A 16,589-nucleotide genomic window follows, 5' to 3' on the forward strand; every position below is an offset into this window, starting at 1 on the left:
GGTCCCCTGGGGCATGGCCCCGGGACGCCAGCTGGGGGGGTGCCCAGGGGAGGAGCGTCACCGAGGGGCCGCGGGGTGACCCCTCCCCACCACGGCCACTGGGCGGGCACCGTGCCCGGGGCGGCGAGGAGGACGCGAGGACACCAGCTCATCGCATCTCCCAAGGAAGGGGGCCGCCGAGAAAGGCCCGTCCGGGAGTGAGGGGAGGGCGGCGGTCCGGAGCCCGGGAAAGGGTGGGGAGGGCAAGGCGAGGAAGGGGAAGGAGTCCAGAGAAGAGGGGAGGGCTCGGCGCCGGCCGACCCCAGCGGAGCGGTCGAGGTGCCCTCGGGGTGTCTAGCGAGATCCGGGGCCGCCTGGTGGGGAGCGGCCGAGGCGCCGCCGTCTCCCGGATGGCCTGCCCCGCTCCCCTCCCCACCCGGGTCCGCTCCCCCAGCTCGGGCTGCAGCGGGTCCAGGACTGGAGGGGGGGATGGGGATGGAGCGGGAGGAGGGGCGTGGCGGCGAGGCCGGCGCAGTGCACGCCGGGAGTTGTAGTCCGGTCGCAACCCCATGGGAAGAGGAGGGCAGAAAAGCCGAGGCGAGCAGGCAGTGTCTGCCGGGCGCCAAGCGCTCCACCAACTCCCTTCCCTCCCTCGACGCAGGCCAGGGCTGTTGAGCCCTGCTCAGCCTCGCAAGCCCGCTCTTCCCGGCTCTTCCCCCGTTATTAGTGGAGCAGGGTGGGGAGCACGGCTCCCTGGCGGCTCCGCCTTTCCACGCCCTTCCAGGGACTTCCCGTCCTCCTCCCGTGCCAGCCACCAGGGCGCTGGCGCCCGTCCCCCACAGCTCTCAGTTTCCACTAAAGCCCAGGGCCGATCTCCCGTCAGGAGTTAACATTCTGCGTCACTTCAGTTCTCTCCACACGCTTTCTCTTCCGTAAGACCCAATTCCTACTAAAATTCACGAAATGGGGACTTGAGTTCCAGTTCCACTTTCTTTTTATTTAAATAACCGAAGCAACAGCCTTGGCACAGCAGAGGGAAGCTGGGTTGGGGTGGTGTGAGAGTGGCAGCAGTGTAGCCTGAGTGGGGTGGGGTGGCTGAGTGGCTGTCACAGTGGGCTCACGGCACCCGAGTCAGGCTCAGAAGTCATGGCCATGGGATTGGGGGCACTTTAGAGGACACATCAAGTACTGATGCCCCTCCAAGTTCCAGAGACCCCAGGAATAGGGGCTAAGTTGGCTGCCTCAAGTGGCGGAGCCAGGGCATCTCACTTGGATTCATGGGCCCCGGAAGGCATTTTCAGCAGCCCCAGCGGCGGCATTGGCAGCTGCGGTTCGCACTGCAGGGTTGGAGAAGACGCCAGCAGCAAACTCTTGCTGGGCCTTTTGAAAGCTGGCACCTGTGCGGCGGTACAGGGAGTGGATCTGCAAGTAAAGGACAGAGACATGACAGCCTGTTTCAGCCACTGGGACCCCATCCCTGCCTTCCAACCTCACCGCCAGTCACTAGCTCGCTCCAGTTTTTCCTTCTCAGATCTGACCCTCCCTCGCAGCACTCTCACACACTCACACGCCACCCCCAGAGATCCATTAGCTGAGAACTCGCCCATCAGCCTGGCCCTCCCCAATTCCTCCTGAATGCTCCACCCAGGCCCCCAGGGACCCATGATCTCACCCTCCTGGCCCCACCTTCCACGCAGCCCCTCACCCGCTTTAGCATCACAATTCCCAGCACAGCGATGCCAGTGAAGAGCAGGGCAACCAGCAGCATGAGCACAGCCACAGCCGTGTTGGACTTTAGCACCACCAGAGCCGAGATCCAGCCACTGTACGGAAGGAAAAGTGCGTGGCAGCCAAGAGCTGGGTTTCTGTCCTCCCAGTTTCTCTGGTTACCGTCACAAACAAGGCCCAGTTCCACCCATCCATCAGTAGTGGCCACCAGGACTAGCTCCCCTGTGAGACTGGCAGCGCTCCACACTCTACAATCCCAACTATATCTGCTCTTTCCATAGTTTAACCACAGCTTCCAGACTATTAGCTCCTAACTCTTCTAGGCATTCTCACTCCAATCAGAGCCTTCTCTGTTGAAGACTTTCCCTCCCCTCTTCAACCATGATTATGTATCCCTCCTCCAGGAAGCCTTCTCAGATTGACCACATGTAGCCACCTTCTGCTCCATTTATGCCTGTCTGGAGTTCTCTCTGGGCTCTCTCTATTTTGGAAGAATGTCTTGTCTCTCCTGTTAAAATAATATCTCCTAAGGATAAAAACCACATTTTTTTTTTTTCTGAGCAACTTCACCAGTCCTCAGTGCAGGCTTGGTCTAGAGCAGTGGGAGGGAGAGGTCAGAGTAGATGGCATTCTCACGAACCTGAATCCCCAACCAGGGATGCCAATGGCCTGAAGCACAAAAAGTACATCCTGGACGAAGAAAACGAAGAAGAAAACGAAAAAGTTGAATGAACTGTCGCTCCTGCAAAGACAAAAAAAATGGTGAAGATGGGAGAATTAGGGTTGGTGGGGCAGATGTGGGGCCCATCCCAGGTCCCCCATCCTCCCACCCTATGCCCTGCTTACCGGAAAGCCTTGTACATGGGACGGTACCAGCAGACAAAGGAGCAGGGAGTGAAAAGGAGAATCCAAAGGATGGAAAGCCCAAAGCCCGAGCCGTTGCTGGTGTCTACACAGAAGCTGGCCAGGCAGGCGAGGAAGTTCAGGAGAAGAGCCAGAGTGCTGCCTAGGGGACAGAAGGACAGGATGACGGGTCCTTCTGGGCTGCAGTGAAGACTTCTTCCCCTGCTCACACCCCACAACCCTCATCCCATGTGGCAGAGAAGATCCTTCACGGGATCGTCACTTAACAGGGGAAGTAGAACAAACAAATCTCAATCCCATGTGCTCCCCCTTGCAAAGACATATAAAAGATTCAGGATGCATTTCTGTATGAGAACAAGGGAAAAGGGGAGAGGCAGCCAAAGCATGTATTGGCTAGCAGAATAGAAAATAAACTTTAGATATAATAAAAGGATTAACCCAGGAACATTCCTGGAGAAGTTGGCCTTAAACTCAGATGTTGAGAAGTGAATGTCTAGTTCCAGGCAAATGGGCTACAAAGCAGGAAATGTGAAGCTCCCATCCATACCCTACCTCCAATAAAGCTTTTCACTACTCACACATCCAGAGGTAGTACATGGTAGATACTGTTTTCTGAAATTCTTGGGGAATCTCCATGGAGATGTCCTGGAAAAAGCAGGGCTGGACGGGGAAAAAAGAAGGTAGCGGGGGCCAATTGTTCTGCCGAGCTGTAAGGCACAAAGACAGCAGGAGGAACCCAGAAGTAAGGCAGAGACAAACAAGGGAATCATGCCCCCCGCCCTTTATTCCCTCTCTTCTAGCTCCGATTCAGGGTTCAAGAAGACAAGGGAGAGTGGCAAAAATAACAGTAGCAGTCAACGTTTATTGTTACTTACAACTTCTAAATCCTGTATTAAATACTTTGTTTATATGATCTGTTTAACTCTCACAATGATCCTATCAAACAGGTATAATAAGTATTATTCTTATTTTACAAATAAAGAACCTAAGGCACCCAAAGATTACATAACTTGCCTAAGATCTCATGGTTAGTAAGTCCAAACTCAAACTCAGCAGTCTGACTCCAGAACCCATGCTCCTAAATCCTTTTTGTGCTCCTTCCAAACAGCCACGTCCCCACCTCCACTGCCTCACTTCATCCCACCCTACCAAGGATTCACTTACTAGCGGTGCCCCCTAGGGCAGCATGCTGCAGCTCTCGCTCTCTCCGGTCCAACTCCTCTGCCTTCCGGTTGAGCTCCTCCTGCTTCTTTAGCAGCTCAGCTGTTGCTGCAGCAGCCGAGGCCTGCCCAGTATGAGAAGAGGACGTTTTACACACTGGACCCCAGGACTGGCCCTTTCTCCAGCCTCCACCTGCACATCTCCTTTACCTGGGTGCTGTAGGAGCCATAATTCTTGGGTTCTGAGGGGCTGAGCTTTCGTGAGGGCTGCAAGGAGGGAGCCGAGGGTGTTGGCAATGGGGCAGGGGCAGAAGGCCCATACGCTGGTGGTGGCTGTTGGGTTTAGAAAAGATCTTATTGACCACCTAGTCCCCCACAACACAGAACTCTAGAATCTGTTTGTATGCCTTTAAGCTCATTACCTAAGGCAGCAGCCCTCTCCCCAGTTGGTAGAGAATTAGTTCTTGTGTTTAATTTGTCAAAGAACTCAGAAGAACTCTCAAGAGTAGTCCATGTCACTCTTCACATCCATATCCTCAGCAAGGATTCCAAGTGCTCATGGACCATGCCTACCTCTTTAGCCTTTCAAACCACACCATTCTCTATTCTACTAGGACCAACAGGTCTATTCCCCCTCATTCCCTGCTTTCTAACTGCCACCTAATCACAATCTTTCTCCTCAACTCCAGTTTTTTTTTCCCAAGGAAGTCTTCCCAGACAGAAGCCTTCCCAAACGGAAGCCTTATTTCAGGATCCAAGCATTCTTAGGACTTTTCTGCAGAGCTTAAACCAGATGGGTTGTTGGCTGATGTTTTCTAGAAGGATTAGCATCCCATGGCCGAAGGGAGATAAGACCACAGTGCTTCTTCCTTCCCCTTGCATGCAAAAAGGGTCCCTAGTCCCAGACAGATTGGGCTTAGGTGTACACCCTCCCCTCCTTGCCCTCCGGTGCGCTCCAGCAGCTCACCTCCCGGGTCTCAAAGGGGTTGTAGACGTCAAGCGTGGCATACTGAGGGCTGGGTCGATGCTGGATCACAGCTGGGTCCTGTGGGCAGAGACCTGGGGCTCAATTGGTGTCTTCTGGGGGAATTCCCAGGGACCTCTCCCAAAATGCCTGTGACTCCAAAGACTGCATCTTAGGGGCTAGGCTGTTTGCACCCAAATCCTTCACCCCACACTGCAAGTACCGGCTCCTTGCAGGGACAGGGCCCGCCCCCCAGGGTGCTCACAGGTCTGGAACCACCATCACGTGGCAAACCCTTCCAGGATCAAATGATGTGAAGAGAAATACAAGTTGGCCCGACCCTCCCAAACCGAGAAAAGTCAACCCAGTTGCCCAAAAGACGCCGGCGCAAGTCACCTGAAAGGGGTTATCAAGCTCGTTGGATTCGGCGAACGGGTTTCCACCGTCTCTACTCTGAGCCATATTTGCAACTGCGGCCTCAGCCGCCCCCAGCCCTACACGCCCCTGCCCGCCGCACTCGCGGCCGCGGTGGCTCCTGGAGCTCCCTCCGCTCCCCTCGGGCCTCCCCGGTGCTCTGTACACGGATTGGTCGTCTCGACCGGAAGGGTCGAAAGTATCCCCGCAGCAGCAGCGGGCTGCGCTTGCGCCCTGGCTTAAAGAAAAGACGGAGGCGCTCCACGTGACACCGCTGATCGTGATCTGCAGCCAAGTACCGCCTTTTTCCCACGTGACCTCCTCCCACTAACGAACTACACTTCCCAGGAGGCCTCGCGCCAGAACCCCCGCCCTTCCTACTGTCTAGAGACTTAGGAGTCGTCTTGAACCCGCCGTTACAGGTTCTCCAAAGCCCGGTGAGGCGGCCTTTCTGCTTCTAGCTGTATCCTGGTGCCCAGTAACTGCAGCTGGTCCTCTTTCCCAACCCTCACCATTCCAGGCCAGAGAAGTACTACCTTTTATAACCCGTCTCCCTTCAACCCGGAAGGAACGTTACCCTACCCGCCACCCACCTTTACCCCACAATTTAGAGAAACTGGTGGCTGCGCTCTGGTTAATTTAGGAGAGTAAGATGGATTCTCTCTTCATAGTATCCAAACTCAGAAATGCTGCCGATCTTGTCCCTCCACCCCAACATCCCCAAACGTCAAAGTCCAGGGTTGGAGGTCAGATGAAGCACGTCATTTTATTTCACAAAGACTGTACAAAATTCCTTATAAAACATGGGGTAGATACCACCTGGTTACCTCTTTCTGCCCCCACTCAACTGCATGTGAGGGAGCAGGTGAGGGTGGGAAAAATGTGGGATGGAATGGCATTATGTACAAGGCAGGGGATGAAGTGATAAGTACAGGTTTTGTCATATTTACACTATTTCACATATTCACAGGTATACAGGAGCCAGGAGGAAGGAGTGCACTCTGGCTGTTTTCTTGTATAAAAAAGCACCAGTGTCCTGGACTGGACACCCACTGCTCAAAGAGATGCAGGGGGGCCCAGGGCTTGATCGTCACCGACTGATATCCCGACTGGAGTCCCACAGCTTGGTGGTGGGCTGCTCAGCCCGAAGGCGGGCGAAGAAAGAATGCTGAAGGGCCTCACCCAAGGTCAGCCGTTTAGCAGGTTCATATTCTAGCATGCTTTCAATCAGATCGAAGAGCTGGTGGTGTTCCTCTGCCTCTGAGGTCAGATACCGCTGGTGGTGGAGGGCAGGAAAAAGGTGAGGCAGGATGCCTTACAAACCCTGCATTCTTCTCAAGTCCCTAGCTTTCAATCTTGAAGAACCAAAGTTCTGCTTGTAACCACTTTGGATACTTATGATGACCACCCTGGATCATTTCTGATATTAAAGCTCAACCTATCTTCCCAATAGCACAATTTTACTCCTTCACACACTCTGAAAGTTCTACTTGTATATCCTTGTCAACTTCATGAATCTTCTTTAGCTCATTAAAATGTTAGCTCTTCAAAGGTAGTTTATTCTTTTCTGTCTGACCTAAAGAAGCCAGGACATTGCTTTGATCTCTGATTGGCTTGAGTAAGACATGGCTATCTAACCTCCTTCCCTCCAAAACCCCGCTCCTTATCACTCCTCTATTGACCAATAATGTCTTCTTTCAGTTTTCCTCCCCTTTCCTAACTTCCTGCTTATGGAAACCACCCTGAGGAAGGGACCTTTGGGTGGCGGGCATTATTTTATCCCAGTCCTGCTCACCCGTAAAGGTTTGCAGTTCTCTCGAACATAGCGCCCAGCCGATGTGTTCTCATCCCAATCCAGGCGACCCCGGTAAAAATACTTCTGCTTCCTAAAGGTGAAAGGGAGGTTGAGGAATCAGGAGGTTCCTCTTGTTACGAAATAATTATTTTTAACATCAAAGAAAAATGCAAATGATGTGAAATAGACCAATTACGTAAAAAATAAAAGGGAAAGAGAGGAGTCCTTCCCACTCAAGGATCACCTAGTCTTTCGGATCATCCGGGAAGGGATAGGACCCAAGATCCTTTCCATCATGGCTAGATGCTCTCTGTTGTCATGGGTCTACGAAACAAAGAAAGCAGTTGGCATGGGATTGGTGATGAGAGAAGGGGATGCTGAGGACCAGCTGCCAAGATGACTAACATGGAGGAATGGAGTGGAGGTGAGAGCAGGCAGGTCCTCAGCAAACAAGGCATCAGGTGGAAGACTGTTAGGTGGTTATGAAAACACCTCACTACTTACCTGGAAAAGGGTGAAGCCAACATAGTACTCAAAGATGATGCAGCCTATGCTCCACACGTCACAAGGCTGTGACCAACCCAGCTCTGAATGGGAACCAGGGGAGGGTAAAAGGCGTTAGAGGCGTCAGGGGGCCCCACCCTCACCAACTCATTTTCTCACATACTCCAACAACCTTGCCCTCCCTTACCAAGGATGACCTCTGGTGCTCGGTAATGGCGAGTGGAGACAATAGTGCTATGGTGCTCATGGTCAAAGGTGGCACTACCAAAATCTACCACTCGCACAGCTGTGCTCTTCACACTGCGCTCATCTCGCTTCTAGATGCAAAGCAGGAAGAGAAGAATGGGCATCTCAGTCCTAGATGCCACCATTATTCTTTAAAGTGCTTCTGAGCTTTCAAACATAGCAACCTTGGCCTCCTGTCTGTCCCCACACATCCACAAGAGTTTGTAAGGAGTGGGGAAGGAATCATTAAGAAATGATTATAGAATAATATGCAAGTCTACGTGTATCTAAAGACTACCCAGTGACTGATGTGTATGTGTGTGTACATATAGCAAAGAGGTCAAGGGAAAGAGAAAGCTCCCTTAGCAACAATCTCCATTATTTTCAGTTAGCCAAGGGACCTGAGCTTTCCCACATTACAGAAATATACATCTAAAAAAAAAAAAGGAAGTCCAAACCAATAGCCTTAAAAACATTTTCAGTCTATTGGGAAGATATCTATTCCCAAGTTTTCTTCTAATTTAATTTTAGCGCTCTTAAAATTTCTCCTTTTCAAGCTAAAGTACACTGGTTTTACCCAGTAAGAGCCAAACAGGGAGGAAACGTAGACGTCAAAGTGGGACAGAAAGGCAAAGTGGCATGGCTGCCTGCTTCCACTGGCCAAGCAGTAGACCCTGTCCATCTTACCTTCTCTAGGTTGTAGGTAAGTTCATAGTCTGAATTCACAAACAGGATATTTTCAGGTTTGAGGTCCGTATGTGTCAGCTTGTTATCATGGAGGACTGCAGGGGAGAAGACCAGGACAGGCTCAGTCTAGGTGGCCAGGGATAACTGGTACCAGGTGGTCCCAGGCTTGGTCACCCAGATCAAAGCTAGAGAAGGCAGGTCCAGAATCACTGGGGCTGCTTTCTGATCTACAGCCAAATGAAATTCCTGATCTAATAAGCCCTACTCTTAATAACGTTAGAAGTATATGCAATTCTCAACTGATGTAAAAACAAACAAAAAACACAAAAAAACCCACAAAAGTTAATTTGCTATGGGTTGTATTTCTGTATTGCCTTTGGCACATGTTTGTGCCCAACATTCCACGGATTCAATTCTGAGAAGTTGTGTTATTGTGAAGACTAGGAAGGAACAGTGTACTGGTCTGGATTCCCTACCTGGCCCGTTGGCTCAACTACTCCCTGTTCCCATTCACTTTGCTGGGAATGGAGAAAGCATCTCATCTCAGACGAATGTAAACTTCTAGTCTGAGCAGAGAGTTTATGCCTTGGTGTTTGCTGTCTGACTTACACTTCCCCAAGCAGAGGGAAAGAGGAGAAAAAGGAGAAAAGTTAAGTGCTTTGGTTTCAAAGGCTTTTTCTTCCAGCTCCTGCTAGGATGAGTGTGAAGTAAGAGCAATCAATGATGGTTAAGACATCAGTCAAAGAGTTAAGTCAAAAGAGGTGATGCCAACATGACAGTATATAAAGGAACTGAAGATAATCAAGAGCTGACTGTTTAGAGGCTTCACCCGTGCACAACTGAGATAGAAGCGGTCCAATGGAGGGAAGGGCTGCCCCAGAGTCCACCTCGGCCTTCCCCACTCACACTTGACGGCCTGGCACAGCTGGAAGGCCATGTGGCGCACTTGGTGGATAGGGTAGGGCAGGTAGTTGTTGTCTTTGAGGAAATCGAAGGTGCTAAGGCCCAGGAGCTCAAAGGAGATACACATGTGGCCATGGTAGTCAAACCAGTCAAACATCTGGACACAGAGGCTGGGAAGAGAGATGGGAAGAAGGGTGTTCAGTGAGCTCCCACATGCCTATCATCCCAACAATGAAGAGCAACAAGGCTGCAGATTCCACGTACTTGTGTAAAATTATGCCAGCTAGCATTACTAACAAAATTCAATACAGCTAGGGAATGGTCTTTCCAGCAGACCCAAGAAGAGAGGTGACACCTACCAAGCTCCAAACCATTTTTCTACAACCTTTTAAATTTTTCCCTAAATTCTATTTGCTGATAAACTGTTCAGTGCCAGGGATTCCAAACAGTGTGGACCCTTAATTTTCAAACTGTCATTTCTAAACCTCAACCCCAGTTCCCACTTCTGAAATTCACTGTCAGCCACAACTGGGTTCATGTTTATATAGCTATTGCCTTCTTCTGTCTTTGCTCAACACTTTATTCTTTTTTTGGCCTATGACTGTATATTAACAGAAATGTTACTATATGTCTTTGGTCTCAATGGCATAGTTCTTTGTATAAAATGTAATTCATTTTTTGATAAAAATGTTCATGCTCAGCCCCAGGCTCATGTCCAAGACACATCTCTACAGAGGCCATCCTGGAATGGAGCCAAATTCCAGAGAACTGAATGATCTAACTGCCTCAGAAAGAAGGGGAATGAATTAGAGACCCTCCTGCTCTGGTGTCTATTATGCTAGGATGATGAACTAAAGATGAATGGATGAGGTCTAGGATTTCCCTGCCTGCCTAACCCAAGACTGGGAATCTCTCAGATTCCCCTTAAGCGTCTCTGCTTGCTTACTTCTTGTTGTCAGGGTCCTTCTCGTTGATTTTTTCCAGCACGTTGATTTCGAGTCTAGCTGCTTCCTTGTACTTCTCCACATTCTTAATGATCTTCAGGGCAACTCGAGCCCCACCCCTGTAAGTTGGCCGGAAAGACTTTTGCTGATTTCTCAAGAACATCTCCAAATTGAAAGGGGCTGTCTGGGGACTGCCTCTGCCTAATCAGCAAAAAGCCTAAGACCACCCCATCTCTTTACACCCAGCAGGTTTAGAATCAGGAGGGGGCTGACAGTTACCTGCGATGGTCGACACATTGTACAACTCGGCCAAAGGTCCCCTCTCCCAAGGTGCTTACAATTTCATCTGAAATGAAAGAGAGGAGGGTCGGGGAGAGGGAGGGAGAGAAGATGGGGAATGAGCTGAGTTGGAAGAAAAAAGCGTATAGCAACCTGGGGTGAGGAGATGAAGGAAGGGGGAACAGATACAGATGGTCACAGGGGAAGAAAACCCCTGAGTGATTCCCACCACCTTTAACCCAGGGACCATGAGAGCTGGGAGTGGACAGCAGAGGTCAATTCTCAACAGCAACTCAAACCACCCAGATAAACAACACCACTGAGAAAAGGCAAAAGAGGCTGTGACTTAGGTTGGCTTGGGACGTTAGGATGGCTATGGGACCATTACAGGCTATAGGATTGTTACGATTTGGCTTGTACATCGCTCTTGTAGCCAGTCCCCGACGTGGTAGATGAGGTGGCCCTCAGCGTCGTCCTCTACACTCTTGGCTCTCCGGCTGCTGTGCTGCTGTCGGGGGGCGGGGGGGGTCGGAGCAAGCCAGGTGTCGGAGCGGGGGCCGGAGGGAGGCGGGGTGGGTGGTGGAGGGGTCACCGGTCACAGGCGCCCAGCCAGGGGGGACAGACGATGATGGGGGACAGTGGAAGGGAACACGTCAGATGCAGTAAGACGGATTGGGGTGAGAAGAGAGAGCGGCGCACAATCCCAAGTCCCCAAACCCAAAATGGGAACAGGGAGAGGCGTGGGCAGAGCAGAGAAGTGGTGTCGTTGCCAAGGTCACCCACAACCCCATGCTCTACACAATCCCCTTTCAGGTGGGCAAAGATCTCCCCTTGCCCCCACCCAAGCCTGCCTTCCAAGGGGGCCACAGAGCCCAGGGCTTGGGGGAGAAAGGCACTTCACAAGCAAAGCCCCTGACAAGAGTGGAGGCTTCTGGGGCAGAGGAGCTGCTCCCAAACACAGTAAGCCCAGCATGCCAGGGAAGGCACTGGGGGTCACAAATGCTCTGTGCCCATCCATTTCCAAAGTAGATTCCAGGGCCCTCCAAGAGCTGAAGCAATTCCAAGAGAGTAGAGAGGTTCAGTGCCCACCTCACTTTTCATGCCCCAATGCTCAGCTGAGAACAAGAATACATCTCACTTACCAGGGTCCTAGAGGGCCTGAAGAAGAGTGGGAGAGGAAGGGCCTGTGCAGGGCACTCACCGAAGATGAGCGGCTGAATGTCCGGCTGCGCCGCCTCCGCCGCCGATGTTTCCTACGGCTGCTGCGCTGGCTGCGGTAACTGCTGTTCTCCCGATGGTATTCATAGGAATGCCGATAGTCTGTGTCATAGTAGGGCTCTCCCCGATCCCGGCTGTAGTCGTTGCGCCTGTAGCTGCCACAGTATCGCCGGTTATACACCCTCCGGTCAGATGAACGATCATCATAGCTGCTACAGGAACAAAGAAATCCCTCATCAGGTGCATCCTTTCAGGCCAAATTCACTACCATGCCATGTGAAAAGGCCCTTCCTGAATGAAGACAAAAAGTACTGCTAGATGGGTACGTATGGCAGGGGAAGAATTAGAGGGATTGAGAGGTAACTGCTGAGAGGTGGGGTTTTTTGGTTTCTTTTCTAAATGAGTAACGAAAATGCTGTAATGTTGACTGAGACAAGGAATGCACAATTTGGATTATACCAAAAGCCACTGAATGTACACATTAAATGAACGGCATGGTATGAGAAACATCTCAATAAAACTGCTTTAAAAAAAGAAACAATAATTAAATGCAGAAATACGGAGAAAAAAAATTCTCCCTAGGAGGATCCCCGTACCTGCATGTCACTAAGACCACCGAAAAGGCACCTACAGAGCAACCACTCCATCTGGAGACCTCTACCTCCTCTCCAGTGATACAATCAAACAGCCATTTCTTTCTTCAAACCTTCCCTGACTGAAATCCAGCCTTACTCTAAACCAACTCTGACCCATGCCTCCCATTGAACATGCTGCCAAATTTTAAAAATCATGCAGCCGTAACCTTGTCTGGTCTAGTAGATAACTAGCTACCTCTAGCCCTCAGTCCTTTGCACATGATTTCCCACTGCCCAGGATGCTTCTCTCATTTGACTCCTACTTGTCCCCAGAGAAGCTTAGATGTCACATATACTGGCGAGTTTTCCCTGAACTACACTTTCTGTCCCACTCCAACCAAATTTGCTGGGTGCTTCCTGATCCCTTCACACTGTGTATTTCTATAATGATATTCCTAACACTGCAATCTAAACTGCTTATTTTGTTATCTACCTTGAACATCACCTTCACACAGATGCTTAGGGCAATGCCCTTAGCATGCAACCAATAAATATTCATTTAACAATAAGTGTCCCCCAGACTGAGTTTCTCTTCCAGAGGCCTCACCTCCGAGAACGGACATGGTAGCTGTCTTCCCGCCTGGGCCTCCGTGTCCGGTCACTGCTACTAGACCAGGAGCGGCTTCTTCGTCGTTTATGCTTTCTGCTCCTGTAGTGTTCATGGTAACTCCCCCGGCTGCCTCGCTCTGAGGAGTGGTACCTTCGGGGATGAGGCATCTGGAAGGGAGGAAAAGTGGAAATTGTAGCGAATGCTCTGAGTTTTCAGAGTTCCCCTCCAAGGACACACCAGTCCAAAGATGCTAAAGTGCTTTTTGCTCTTTTATCCTCTTTTTTATCATCCATAACTTCCTCAGTCCTCTCTGTGCTTAAATTCTTCCTAATTGGAATACATATTCACCTATTAACTCTGACTAAAAACTTTAAGAAGCTCCCCTTCCACCCTCCAGTTACCCTCACTCTGATCTTTCCTCCACCCTGGTTTTCCTTAAAGCATGGCTCTGTGAAGACACTCAGGTCTGGGCCCCAGTTCTGTTACAGGTGAGACTGTGCAACTGACAAGTCATCCTCGGTGAGGACCCAAGATCGATCTTGCCAAAATGACTTATACAGATGCAGTGTACACTGTTATGATAAAGGTTTTTCAGTCATTAAGAGTATTTCTTATCTCTCCAACTAGACCATTGGTATTGAGAACAGGAATGCAGATTCCCATGTTTCTAGACATAGTAGGTATATACCAAATGTAAGCAAGTTATAGGGACCTGGGTCTGGCCCCTTGAACAACTGTCTCTCACATCTTTGGCCAAATGCCCCTTGAGAGGTTTTTAATACAAAGGGCCCCAAATTGCAGTGAGCATCCTATCCAGATCTTCCCCTCTTATGTACAGGAAGTAGACAACTGGTTTTTAATTAATATGAGCACCACTTGGCTAACAGCTGGCCACCTTCCACTTATTGGACATGGAATTGCAAGGTGCACACATCCTTTTTTTTCCTTCAGAGAAAGAACCAAGAGAGAAATCACTGTCATAATCCAGTGAGAGAGGAATGGGGGAAAGGGGAAACAATAAAATGAGACAGATCTAGGAATTTAGAAGTAAATGGTGTTGGGGGATGGGTGGGAGGATAAGGTTTGGAAAAGGATTGATGACTTAACATCTGGCTCCCATTCTGGGCCACTGCTCCGCAACCTCTTCAAATTGAGAAGGGTGATAGTTCTCATTCCCGGCCTAATGTGGCTCGGAGGGAACCAAGACCTAAACACAGGTAATCCAACCTTGCTTAGTTAAGACAGCCACATAAATGCCATGTCACCACAAACATACTGCCAGTAAAGTTCCTTACACGCCTCCCCCATCCCACCCCAAAGCATCTCTAGCCCAGAATCTTTCTCAACTTCGAAATCTTATTTTTACCTTTTGGACTCACAAACTCCAAAACGCACTCATGAAGCCAAACGCTCTGTATTCTCCAAGTGACACACCGTGTCGTCTTCTCCCTCCTCAGCCTTGGTCCAACTTTGGAATTTGCTCTTTCTTGTCTCTGGGACCTCTCCTCTCCCTGACTCCTACTTTGGCCCCTCCCAAGTTTCCTATAGGCCTTTCTGGACATATCTAAGGCAGGTCAACCTCTTTCCACTTCATCTCCTTTAACCCCACTTCCGCCGCTTCGCAGGTCTCAACCCTCCTTTCCTTCCTCGCCCCCTTCCCTTGCCCCCAATCCGAGAGTATCCCCGCCCGCCCTGCATGGCGCGCCCCCGTGGTCGCCATCTTTCCGCGCGAACCCGCAGCCCGCGCGCTCACCGTTCTGGCGGCGAGGCCCGTGCGCTTGTCCCACAGGAAGTCCGTGATGGCGGCGGCACTGCGGCCGGAGTCCCGGCACCCCCGCGGCGACGAAGTGCAGCTCCAACCCCCCCAACCCAGGACCCTGGGACCTCCCGCCCCGTTCCCGGGCTCCGCTCCAGTCCCGCCCGCCCCGGCTCCGTCCCCGCCCCAAGGATCCACTTGGCGCCGCTCGCACCGCCCCCGCCCGGGGCCCGATCCCAGCTCGGTCTCCGACTCTGGCCTCTCCGTTCCGCCGCCGCCACCGTGAGCGAGCACGTAGGCACGCACGCCTGCACGCACTGCGTCCCTTCCCAGCTACCCCTTGTCTCCGCCCCCAGGGCCGCGCACGCCACCGCGTGCTCACGTAGCTTGCGGGTTAGGGCGGGAGAGGTGCTGCGGGGGGAGTTCCTAGGGCGAGAAAACCGCGGGGGCGCGCAGGTCGCTTCCTCGGCCGGTTTGTCCCGCCTCTTCTGGTACCCAGCCTTCTTTCCCCTTTTTATCGAGATTTCTGTGGCATATTTAGGCATGGAGATTTGAAAGAAAGGTTTGTCGTCGCTCCGTAGACCTTTTCTCGTGAGGCACGGTGGTGAGGTCTGCTTCACCAGTTTAGCCGGAGAATATCCACTTCTTAAAACAATGTCTACCTAACCGCAGCAAAGAGGGGCTGCTATCTTTTGTTCTGAACAGAAATTTTGCATGTGTGGGGGTGGGAGTATGGCTGTGGAAGAAAAGTTGAGAAATGGAAGGATAGCCAATCAGGTACAGAAAAGGGGAAATCACTTGAGAGCTGTATCTTGCGTGCCTTACAATATGTGAAACGTGTAAGTGTACCGAATCGGAAAAAAAGAAGGGAGAAAGAGACCTTGAGGCTGACCGGGTGGCGTCAGAAACGCTATAGAAGGAATTGAAAAATTACCAAAAAGGAAACTTGAAAGGGAGATGAAAAAATAAATATATTAAACTCGGGGAATATCAGAAGTCAGCTGAGATGGGAGATAATCAGATCGAGATTAGACCAGTTAACCAGAATCAACTTAGAAGTTCCCTGAAAAAGAAGGGGAAGGTAATGAAGAGGTTGGAAGGACTGGAGAGTACACTTCCTCCACCACCAACACTTAACCAGATCGTTCATTCATTCAGCAAGCATTAACTGAGTGCCCACTATCTGTCCAGCCTTGTGCCAGTCTCAGGGTTCCCGTCCGTCGGAGTCTCACAATGCAAGGGGAGAGACAGACTTATGAACAAATAATGGCAACCATGTGACAGGCACTGTTAATAACTATGGGGCCAAGGCCGCTGTGAAAAAGCTCCAGACTAGACCCTGCCTGGGGTAAGGAGAGGTGGGAATGTGTTTTTAGGCTTCCTAGGGGAGTCAGAACCAACTATTAGAAAGTGAATTGGAGGGGCATAATGCCAGGCAGAGAAAAGGCCTGGAGATAATAGAACAAAGCATTTCAGGGAGTTAGCATTTCAACATGACTGGAACCTTAGGTTTTAAGAGGGCTCTCTGTGGCACAGGTGTAGCTCAGTGGTTGAGTGTTTTGTCATCCCTGGAACCTAAAAAAAACAAACAAAACGACTGAATAGAGGTTGTTGAAACTAGGTCCAAATTTTGCAGGGTCTTGTAGACCATGTTAAGGAGCTTAGATATTATCTTAGGAACATGCGGAATTTTGAAGGACTTCAAGCAAGGGAGTGGCATAGCTATTTCTATTTTAGGAAGGTAACTAGCGGAGTGTCGAAAACAACTTAGGCAGGAAGAGCTTGGAGACCCTTTTAGAGGCTTCTGAAATAATCTAGGTAGAAAATGCTGAGAACTTGACATGAAATAGAGGGGAAGAATTGAGCTATTTAGGAAATTATAGCACTTAACATCCGGTAGCACTGTAACTTACCCATGGGCATAGCCAAGCAGTGGCTTCATGGCTGGGACTTTCGTATTCATCAGTATATTCGCAGCGTCCAT

The 16,589-nt window shown here is 50.7% G+C and overlaps 1 protein-coding gene across 1 annotated transcript; it reads right to left on the minus strand.

Annotated features, from left to right (window-relative positions):
* Positions 1-955: 955 nt before the first annotated feature.
* On the minus strand, positions 956-14,907 carry LOC101427341 (dual specificity protein kinase CLK2). The gene is made up of 20 exons (XM_058309817.2): positions 14,603-14,907; positions 12,847-13,016; positions 11,648-11,876; positions 10,867-10,954; positions 10,447-10,513; positions 10,170-10,286; positions 9,227-9,393; positions 8,321-8,415; positions 7,596-7,725; positions 7,409-7,491; positions 7,149-7,228; positions 6,905-6,995; positions 4,699-4,776; positions 3,942-4,064; positions 3,736-3,856; positions 3,150-3,278; positions 2,554-2,713; positions 2,348-2,449; positions 1,685-1,802; positions 956-1,401 (listed from the first exon to the last, which is right to left on the minus strand). The coding sequence occupies exons 2-20, from the start codon at positions 13,014-13,016 to the stop codon at positions 1,255-1,257; spliced, it is 2,295 nt and encodes a 764-aa protein (XP_058165800.1). The 5' UTR covers positions 14,603-14,907; the 3' UTR covers positions 956-1,254.
* Positions 14,908-16,589: the final 1,682 nt, after the last annotated feature.

This window comes from Dasypus novemcinctus, chromosome 13 (assembly GCF_030445035.2).
Source record: "Dasypus novemcinctus isolate mDasNov1 chromosome 13, mDasNov1.1.hap2, whole genome shotgun sequence".
Taxonomy (NCBI): Eukaryota; Metazoa; Chordata; class Mammalia; order Cingulata; family Dasypodidae; genus Dasypus; species Dasypus novemcinctus.

Excerpts from the sequence above, each read along its gene's own strand:
- LOC101427341 (XM_058309817.2), bottom strand. The coding sequence starts at position 13,016 with ATGCCTCATCCCCGAAGGTACCACTCCTCAGAGCGAGGCAGCCGGGGG. Across the intron at positions 7,726-8,320 it reads TTACCTACAACCTAGAGAAG|AAGCGAGATGAGCGCAGTGT; the intron begins GTAAGATGGACA and ends CTTTGCATCTAG. Across the intron at positions 1,803-2,347 it reads ATCCCTGGTTGGGGATTCAG|TGGCTGGATCTCGGCTCTGG; the intron begins GTTCGTGAGAAT and ends CCTTCCGTACAG.